The 10,687-nt window shown below is 39.7% G+C and overlaps 1 protein-coding gene across 1 annotated transcript; it reads left to right on the forward strand.

Annotated features, from left to right (window-relative positions):
* The first annotated feature begins 986 nt into the window (after nt 1–986).
* Nucleotides 987–8,484, forward strand: LOC144783068 (uncharacterized). Its single transcript, XM_078662236.1, has 5 exons — nt 987–1,045; nt 2,317–2,482; nt 2,839–3,220; nt 3,614–3,715; nt 8,317–8,484. The coding sequence occupies exons 2-5, from the start codon at nt 2,378–2,380 to the stop codon at nt 8,325–8,327; spliced, it is 600 nt and encodes a 199-aa protein (XP_078518362.1). The 5' UTR covers nt 987–1,045; nt 2,317–2,377; the 3' UTR covers nt 8,328–8,484.
* The last annotated feature ends 2,203 nt before the right edge of the window (nt 8,485–10,687 follow it).

Here is a 10,687-nt window from a genome sequence, read left to right on the forward strand (position 1 = left end):
TTGTACAGCCAGTGTGGTGGTGGCTGTACCACCAGTGTGGTGCAGGCTGTACCACCACGCTCACGCCAGTCTGGTGATCCTCGCTCTGCCAGAGTCACAATCTGGCACCAGTTAACTACTAAGGGCCCGATTCCGATGCAGTTAGGAAAGCGTTCCCACCTATGGCCTGTTTACTATGCGGTTAGGAAGGCCCCCTAAAGGCATTTGCACCTTCCAAATTGGATCGGGAACGTGTCTTCCCGACCGATGGCCAGATTACTATGCAGCTAGAAACATGGTCTCCCATAGAAGTCAATGGGAGTCCAACTAAATCGTATCTGCAAGCATCCGAATGCATTATACTCGGTCGGTTGGACTTTCCTGATCCGAGTCGGTCGGAAACCATTTCCAAACCGATTCGATCAGGAAGATTTCCTAACCGCATCAGAATCGTCCCTAAGTGTAATTTTGTTTATTTTCATCAATTGGTACTAGATGTGTACCTTACCAAGTTATGTTTGTCAAGACCCAATGTATATATAGTTACATCAGTATTAAAAAAGAACAAATAAAAAAAATATTTGTGTTTCAATCTGCTTAATGATGTCCTTTTATTTTCACCCTAGTGTTTAGCACTTTCTGCGACAGTGTTGACCTCTATTTTCTTGGGCAAATATCGATTGTTTGTTTTTCGGGTAACTATTTAATTATCTTATATGAATTTTCACACTGTCCGGTTGTAATGATTTGGTAATATAACTGCCTGATTTGCTATTGAAGTATACTAGAGACATACAAAAATGTAATACATTTTTATTAACAATAGGCAACATTTCACATGTCGGTATGCTGTAAATCTGTGTGCGTGTGTTCAAAGAAAATACTGTTAATTTTGAATTCTGATTGAAAAGCCATTCATACATTTGTATTCTTGTAAGTGTTCACCTATGAAGTTTGGATGACGGGTAAAGTTATTCATGACCACGTTCTATTCTGTGCAGGTACCTTATGAAAATATAGAAACTGTTTTATGTCCAACAAATATTGGTGTTCTTGGATTCTTTTAGTAAGTGCAATCTTTTTTTTTCTTCTCTTGAACAGATGGAGGTTTGAACGTTATTGATAAAGAAATATTTGAAGGCTTGTAATAGTAAGAGAGGCCTAAATTAAATATTGCATACAGAAATTGGGTAATTTTATTCCCTATTGTGTTTTGGGATGTAGCATGGGCTTACACCTCTAGCAAGAAATTGTAAAAGTCAATATTAAAATCTAAAGCTTTGCCAGTGTACTTGCGTGTTATGGACAATTATAGTTTATGATTCACTGTCAGCAAATCTTCAGACCTACAAAGACTCCTCGAGAAATTAGAGGCACCCTTTTTTAGTTCAAAGATTGCTACACAAACAAATGTATAATAGCTTTAATTTTGTTTTTCAAATTGATCATTATTTGTGACAAGCTTTCACTCCCTTTATTGATACTTTTTACTGGCAACTAGAAAACATCAGAATATAAAATATATTTTTTAAAAAGTGCAGGTTAATTCTGATTTATCAAAACTCTTAGAAATAGAATGTTTTGTAAGTGCAGGATATCATCCACAGACAAATGGTTGAGATGAGCCTACTAATGCTACCGTTAAAAGCTAATTCTGAATCTGTTTTTCATACACTGTAGTTTATTTACAAAATATTTTCATTTAAATGTTTTTAGGTTTGCAAGTACTTGGGGGGGTATTCTGATGGCAGTCGGACCGCATCCAACGACTCATCGGATGCGGTCTGATGGCCATCTGTTGCTGCGGTCCGACTGGCAATTTACAATACGAGCAGTAGGAGGCAGCAGGCGAGGGACTGCCCTGAGGCAGTCGGACCATCGGAGGGTCAGTAATCCCTACAATAGGGGCGGTGCCTGACCAGGCACTGCCATAAGGATTACAATGTCCTTTACCGCCTGCCCTTTCAAGGATGTTCGCACACCATGAAAAGGCAGGCGTAAAGTGACTTTGGGCGCCCCTAGGAGGGCTCCCTTCCCACCTGGCCATCCGCTATGGGGCCTGGAGGGCACCAACAGTCTCATTTCAATGAGGGCAGCGGGACCGCCGACTCCTTGTGGTGCGGTCCGGCTTTTGCTATGGTGCCGGTCAAAACCAGAATTCGACCAGCATCGTAGTGATGCCTTTTGGTGTTCAATAATATGTTAATACTAACTTGAAACATCGAAGATTACATGCAACAAATGTAATTGACAAAATTTGATCAAAAGCAAAATAAACTTGATTTATATATTGTCAGTAACACTCATGTAACATGCTCATTGTATTGTTTTTTACAGCACCTTGTCTAAATATGTGAATGAGCATCAAAACAACTGGGATTTGTTTTTGAATCATGCGATGTTTCCATTAAGATCAAAGCCATATACCACAACAAAAGTGTCCCCTTTTCAACTTATGTATAGCCCTGAAGCAAGATTTCCAAGTCAGGTTGCAGAGGATCAGGTATGAAATTATGATTGTGTTTTAAGTTAGAAGAATTGTTAAAATGTTCTATTAGTTTGAGTCATTTCTCCTATCTATGTTTAAATCTGCATATATCTCTTGTAATTATGCGTAGATTTAATTGCAGGTACTTCTGAAGTTTTGATAACTAATACATCTTATTTCACTCTCTTTGCCTTTTCTTTTGCATAAGCTTTATTTATGATAAATCCTAAAGGTTAGGTTCTATTTATAAATGCGTATTTTTCATAATGCAGACTTGTCTTACATTATTTTATTTTAAGATTCTTCAAGTACATTTAATCGTAGTAATTATAATGAAAAATAGTGATTGACTTTCATATTTCCTTTAATAGCCTGAGTTTATTCTATCAACTGAAACAGAATATGCTGGCATTATTAATGAAAAGAAAACAAAAGACCAGTGTTCCAGAAGCAGACAAAACAGAATATTGAGCTTGCACAGGAAAAGTAAAAAGAAAAATTCAAAGACAGTTACAAAGAAATATAAGCCTTGCGCCTTTATAGAAGGACAGTTGGTGCCTCTGAAAAATTGCAGGAGAAGTACAAGAAAAGGAGGGATGTTGGAACATAAATTTACAGGACCATACACAGTTGCCAAAATTCAAGGAAAGCATGTTAAATTGCTTAATGCAAGCAACCTCCCTTTACATACAATGCACAATCTTGACATCTTGAGGCCTTTTAATTTGATCGACAGCAGCAAACCATTGAAGGGTATGTTTTTGAATGCAATGGGATAAAGTTGGATATGTATTGCAATTATATACCAGCAACCTAAGCAAATGGTACAATACTTCGTGAAAAGGTAGTAAGTTAAGCAAGAGAAAATGAAACTGAGTTTGTAAAAAATATATGTTTTGAGAAGTACAGTCTGTTAAATAAGGGATTTTTAAACTTATTTTTGTTTGAGCAGGGTTTGAGGTGAACTGGTTGAACTGCTTTTCCAAACTGAATGTTTAATAATGTAACAAATCCTCTTTTATTCTGCATTTTTACATGTCGTTGGGGTGTAATGGATTTTATTTGGATATATGATGCAGAGGTAATTTTTGGAAATATTTTTGTATTATTGGTAGTAACGGTGTAAACCTAAAAAATATTTTGCAGGAAGCATGACCAATCGGGAATCTGCATCATCTCTGTCATTAGAAACACTTTCAGAGGAGATTGAGGATTTTGCAGAAAATCAAACATGTGTGTCGTTGTGGGGTGAGGTTGCTCCTTATTTTATTAATATGCACATTTCCGTTTTTAAATTGTTTAACAATATTGACAATAATGATCTTAGGGTGCTCTCACAAGCGGCTTGGTATTCAGCAAAATTGTTATTTTCTTATTTCCTTTTATGCAAATAATATATTTGATTAGAATTTTAATTTGGACACTCATCTAGTTTCTAGGTGCAGATGTGGAACTGACCACCCTCAGTTCAGTGGTCCCGACCCTGTAATTAGGGTGCGACTGCACATGGTGCATTCGCAAACTTCCATTTTTTAATGCGAGCTTGTGCTGCAAGCTGAAACTGCCTGCAGCACAAGCTCCCATTGAAAAATGGAAGTTTTAAAACATTCCTGCACCATGGTCCAGGTACCTCAGAGAGCCATAGGTGCTCCCAGGTGTGGGGGGGGGGGGGGGGGAGTTGGCCCTGTTGGAGTCCCCCGAAGTTTCTTTCCTACACAAAATCCATGTCGGAAAGTCTGACATGGATTTGCTGTCAGAAACCGATGTCGGGTGGAAATCCCTTTACTAAGGGATTATGGGCAGTTTCTGACTGGTCGACAAGCTTCCTAAGCCTGTCGAAACCTAGTCAGATTGACTGCCCGGTTTACCCTCAGACCGCCAACATTGTAATTCTGCGGTTGGATTTAAAAGCTACCATGTTGGTCGGAAAACCTCCAACCAGAGGCTGGAGGCTTTCTGACCGACAACGTAATAAGTCCGTGAGTATTTCTAGTTAATTTATGGTTAACAATAGTTTTACTCTAGATAACTTCAAGTACCTTTTTGTAAAATTATGCTATGTAGTAAAATATTTTTATTTCGGATGGCTGAACGTTTTGAAGTTTATGGAGGAGTCTTGCATTCTTGTTAAATATTATGTTTAGCACTTCTGTTTCCACAGTTTTAAAAGACTATGCATCTAATAAACTGAAAAAACCTTTGGCTGTATGGGAGAAACCAGCGATTGGCTGTTTGGAAGCAATAGTGTAGAACATGAAATTTTGTAATTCTTCATTTTATTCACTAAAAACACCCCAATAGATCGTTGATGAGGTTGGTTTCTATATCACTTAGACACAGTTCACATTTAGAACAAAATTAACAATTATTCATTCTCTAGTTAAACTAAATTAACGACAAACCGTCCATCGAATAAGGATCTGTTATTTTAATGAGATGATAGCAATTGCTTTTAATTATGAGGATAGATTATTCTGTTTACAAAAATATCTTAGTCTTAAAAATAGTTGTTTTGGGTATGTGTGTATATATTTGTTTTATTTTAACTTAAATGTGTGAAAAAGGTGAATATTAATCTTAAAAATTAGAATAGTATGTATTTTTTATGATGTGCACGTAGACCCATTTTTTAAAAAAAAATTCACAAATTAATGCGTCTTTTCTTTAATCTTCAGCTTAAAATAAACTTCATTTAAGTCATGGAGAATAGGCTTTTCAAAAGTAAGATCGTACAAATGAGACACTGTCACTAAAAATACATAGAATATGTATATTGATGGGGAGTTGGAATCAAGAATTTAATGTTTGTATTTGGTGCAAGGAATTTTAACTACACTTTTGTTTTTATGTCTACAAACTATTTGGGGATTTCTAAAAATATGATTATAAAAACTAAGGGCTTGATTAGCATTTTAACTGGTGCAAGGGCAGGTGGTAGTCCAATGCACCCCCTTCTGCCCATACTTGCTGCTGCCCGCCCGCCAGTAGTCAGGCGTATGGCATGGCATTCCCAGGGTGGCTCCTCTTCAAAAAGTGATGGTCCCTCACAATGTTCTTGCACGGCATGGACCGAAAAGTATATCCTGAGCAAGAATTACTGAGCATGCTCACTGGGAGGCACTTGTTTTGACCCCCTGTGTGTATCCACATGCAGAGGAGGCACAAGTAGCCCTGTAGGGACCATTTGGTGTCCTCTCTGCCACAGTGTAAATGGAGGAGGAACCTCCATATCACCGTCTGTGGAGACGAAACTTGTAATATGCTTTGTGGTACCGCAGTGGTTCTGCCAAGCATATTGCAGCCTCTGACCGCCTTACCACCTCCACCGAACAGTGTTTCCCTGGCAGCGGCGTTGGTCCCAGTGCGGTCCGACCACCCAACAGTTAATGGGGCAGTTGTACTGCCAGTGTGGCGGTGGCTGTACCACTGCTGTGGTGCAGGCTGTACCACCACGCTCACGCCAGTCACAATCGGGCACCAGTTAACTACTAAGGGCCCGATTCCGATGCAGTTAGGAAAGCGTTCCCACCTGTGGCCTCTTTACGATGCGGTTAGGAAGGCCTCCTAAAGGCATTTGCACCTTCCAAATTGGATCGGGAACGTGTCTTCCCGACCGAGGGCCAGATTACTATGCAGCTAGAAACATGGTCTCCCATAGAAGTCAATGGGAGTCCAACCAAATCGTATCTGCAAGCATCCGGATGCATCATACTCGGTCGGTTGGACTCTCTTGATCCGAGTCGGTCGGAAACCATTTCCAAACCGATGTGTGGCTTTAGTTTTTAGGTTTAAAGTTGAACCACTAGCAGAACATTTGTTCCTGATAAGAAATGTTTGGGAGCAGGGATGCTGGCCAAGTAACTCGTCCTATCAGGCTGGAACAGAAATTTGGGAAGCACATGCTCCCCTCTACTGAAGCTGAAAATAATGCAAAATCAAACTGACAAGTGTTCCTCCGCTGGAAGCTCACCGGCAATTTGGAACGCTCTTCTTCCTGTGACATGATCCTACCCCTTAACTGCCCTCTTCAAATGAAAAGTAAATTAGCTATTAATGAAAATGTTTCCTCCCCGTGACAGTTGCATCTGCTACCAACTTTAACCTTCATTTCCTGCCCTTCCACAAAGCATTCTGGTACTACTACGTAACCATTATTACCTTTAATATTATATCATCCAACACAATATTAAATGGCTAACTTGAATCCAGACTCTACTATAGAAAATGTACCTCCTTTAATTGACTTTTTTCTGCTCTTACAATTGTATACTCCTATGTGTTTATTATTTTGTAATACCTCTAATACCCAAAAGTTTCAACTTTTAAATATAAATTTGTAAAAATAAAGCAATACATAAATGTAACCCTCCATTAGACGACTTCCAGTGTGATGCGCACTTAACCCTAAACCATAGAGCATAATTTCACGAAAAATCAAGATGGATACTTTTTTTGAGTTGTCTGCACATCAAGCAGACCACCATAGGGGAGATACTGATTGGAGAGGTGACATCTCCTGAGTGGCCTTTTCCTGCCTGTCAGTGGGCTTAATGTGCCCTGGGCAGGAGGTGTCAATTCCCCTGCCTGTGGAAGCCTGGGTTGCATATCAAAAGAGGACGAAGCCTTCCAAGCCTCCAGCCTTCATATGCTGATTGGATGCCCGTCCTGTCTGGAAGAGGTAACCTTCATCTCCAGCCTGAGCAGGCTTGGTGTCTGCCTTGAGAGCACATAGGGTCTCATCAGCAGGGGGGGCAGAAACTAGTCTGTGGTGACCAGCCAGCACTCAGTTCGTCACAAGGTTCAAGGTGCACTCTGGGTGCAAATATTATTAAATCCAATACTGGGGTTGGCATGGATTCATTAATACCATACTTCATAGGTTTCAGTGAAGCCATCATAGACTTGGGGAAGTAGCGACTGTCTGTACTTGTAATGGGTTCCCTGTTCATCATTTATTCAAGTGTTAATAAGTCATTTACAACTATTGTATATACAATTTGCTTACCATGATGATTTATGCATTCCCGATGAATACAATCGTTTTTGCTACATCAGAAGTATTCTGTCATTCATTGTGATTTACTCTTGATTACACATTGATTATATTGTTCAATCCCTTTGGGACATCAGTGCACAGTGTTTGCTGCCACGTTCGACAGCATCTCTTTTTCTTGTTCAGCCCACACTTGATAGACAGCAAGTGTCACACTATCGCACCATTGTAATATACAAGTTTATAGTTCATATCTTACGGTTTATTAGTGTGAATTAGGTGTGCTCTCCTACCCTCTCTTCTTGTATTAGGACATATAAGGCATGTTGTATGGCTGACTGACAAATATTACCATGTAGCATTTGTGGACATAGTGGACAGGGTGTATGCCATGTTGTTTTTTTAATGTTTTTTTGTGTGCCCGATTTCATGCAGCCTGGATTGGGAATCTGTGTGGGTTGATTCCAGGCTACCATTAAAGTGGCAAAATGCAAGCTGTAGTTATATAGGACCTGCCTTAGTACCAATGCTCTTAGTACCAGGTTTACCATGTACTGGGGACTTGCAGCCGTGCTAACATCCTTGAGAAACGTGAAACAAGTATGCATTTACCACGTTTTTAGGAAAGAACACTAGCACTGGGGACCTTGTTAGCATGAAGCTAGTGATTTTCAGTGAAAGTAGCAACAGATATCAGTCAAAAAATGTGGGTGACTTTTTCAAATTGGTGCAGTTTCCTATAGATATTTTTTCCAAACGGCTGACACTTATTTAAGTTAGCAAAGCTGAAACCTATTGACCTGCATACAATGCAAAGTGAATAACATATTTTTTATTGTGTCTCCTTTTCCAACAGGCACTATGTAATGAATGTTGCTGATGGATACATTTTGAATACACTTAAACAGATGCAACATCCTTATTAGAGCATGAAGGTTTTAAATCTAGCAAATGTAGTTAATACTATTCATTTGAGCAGTACAGTCAGAGAAATAAGAATATCATCTCAGTAAAGTGAACTGGGTTATTCGGATACATTGAAACTATTTTCAAAACTTGTTAACAGTAATATTGGTGCTCGTGGTGCTCATAGTTAATGTTTTCTTATTCAAAAGTGTACTTAATATTTATTTTCCTTATGCAGAATACAATTTTGTATTTGTAAATATTTTTGTAAACATTTGATAAATAAGTTAATATGGTTTGAATTTGTATTGTCTTCGGTGTATTATTGAAAATATGCAGGGACAAAGTCACTTTCCTTGTCATCACATGAGAAAAAGAGGTTTTGACAATGTGTACCAACAGGATACGCCATCCTCCTTTATTCTATAAGACAACTGTTGCAGTATGGTTCGTGTTGACCCATACACACAGACCTACATTTTATGTAAGAACAATGACAAATTAAACTTGTTACATCCATCGTACGTTTTTAGAAAATATAATGTAAGAAAGTGGCTCTATATATACTGGACCAGAATAAGGTACAGTGTGTATAAAGTCCACAAACCCCAGCGGTATAACAGAGGTTAAAGCCAGGTGTGACCTTACTCTCTAAAGTGGTAGCTTGGTCGAGCAGTAAGGCAGTACCAGAGGACCGTGTAAAGCATTTGTTGTACACACTCAGTCAGCAAAAGGTTTCCCACACTCAAGGACTGAACTCTAGGCCAATGGTTTTTATATCAAAAGATATAGTTGTTTTATTTTTAGAACCAACAGGTATAAAAATGTACTTTTCTCGATAGGAGTTCTCTCATATAATTAGTTTGCAAAGAAGCAATAAACTTTGTAAACACAATAGGTACAATGGTTGCAGTAGGCAACACAATTCTAAACACAATTTAACATTGAGCTCAATGGGTTTTCTACATAAATGCAGCTAGTTACTTTATCGATTACTTTTGTAGTCCCAGGACTGGATCATAGAGCCAGTCTTGGGGTCTAAGCTGGAAACAGTTTAGCAAAAACGATTTGGCTATTGCTATGATCTTTAAGAAATATAAAGCTATTTCAAAAGTTCACACTTAGAAACTTTCACTGAAAATCTGGCAATGTTATCCAATGGGAGGAAAATCAAGTTGCAGTTAAAGTACGTTCTCGTTACTTTTGTAATCCAGGACTGGGCCCCTAAGTCCAGCACTGGGGTCTCTACTTAAAACAGGTAAGCAATTACGTATCAGTAGTAGGTACGATTTTTAAGGAATATTTGTAATTTTCAAAAGTAGACAGAGATTTTCACAGAAAAACAGTCAATGGTTTCCTATGGACGAAATTCAGATTACTAGTAACCACGGTTGTGATTACTTTTGCGGTTCAGTACTGGGCTAAAAGGTACAGCACTGGCTGCTCTCCTGATTACAGGTGAGTACTTCGAATTTCGATATTCGGCTGATTTTAGATGAGTATTCTAACATTTCAAAACTTCACACAGAAGATTTTACGAGTCAAACCAGTCAATGTTATCCTATGGCAGGAAAGTCATCGGTTTTCAGGTGAGTACTCGACCGGTGAAGTTAAGGATCTGGGCATAGACTCGGGGATCCCCCAGGGCCAGGTAAGTACAGTTGGTTCACCCCCAGCGGCACAGCGGCGGCCGGATGCAGAGGTAGTTAGGCCCCGTGTTATCCAATGAGGGAAAGCGGGCTTCCGGTTGGTGGCTGCTGGCTAGCAGGCCACGCGGTTGTGGGAGCTGGGCTCCTGGTCACTTGCTCACGGCAAATGGGGAAGTAGAAAACTGCATGAGCTTTACATCTATTTTTCTTGCCGTTTCACAGTGGTCAGGAAAACAGATGAAAAGATTTCTCCCACTTGCAGAGATCAGCGTTTCTGGCTGCTCCCTGCATGCAGCAGCAATTCTGGCTCCCGCTGGAGGCAGGGAGTTGGAAGAGACTGCAGGGACATTAAGGCTGGACTTAGGGAGCATTAAGGCTTACCCGTGGTCCCCAACGCTTCACACAGGGTGCCCTGGTGTGGACTCCTGGGCACCCAGCATCAAGTGGCCCAGCCCCATGGAATGGGACCCCAGGGCCGAAATTTCCCCAGGGATGGGGGCTGTACAACCCTCCTCTTTCATTAATTCTTGGCCACAGAGCACTTTTCCTGAGAATAAAAGGACTTCTCCACCAAACAAAGATGCACTTACTTACTATAGTTAATAGTAGTACCCATTTTTGGCGGAGATTCACCTCTTTGTAGTCTCGTCGTCTTACCTTGATGAAGATTCA

Source organism: Lissotriton helveticus, chromosome 9, assembly GCF_964261635.1.
Source record: "Lissotriton helveticus chromosome 9, aLisHel1.1, whole genome shotgun sequence".
NCBI lineage: Eukaryota > Metazoa > Chordata > Amphibia > Caudata > Salamandridae > Lissotriton > Lissotriton helveticus.

Coding starts and splice junctions, on each gene's coding strand:
- LOC144783068 (XM_078662236.1), top strand. CDS start 2,378: ATGTTTCCATTAAGATCAAAGCCATATACCACAACAAAAGTGTCCCCT. Junction 2,483..2,838: donor GTCAGGTTGCAGAGGATCAG/GTATGAAATTAT, acceptor TTCCTTTAATAG/CCTGAGTTTATTCTATCAAC. Junction 3,221..3,613: donor CAGCAGCAAACCATTGAAGG/GTATGTTTTTGA, acceptor AATATTTTGCAG/GAAGCATGACCAATCGGGAA.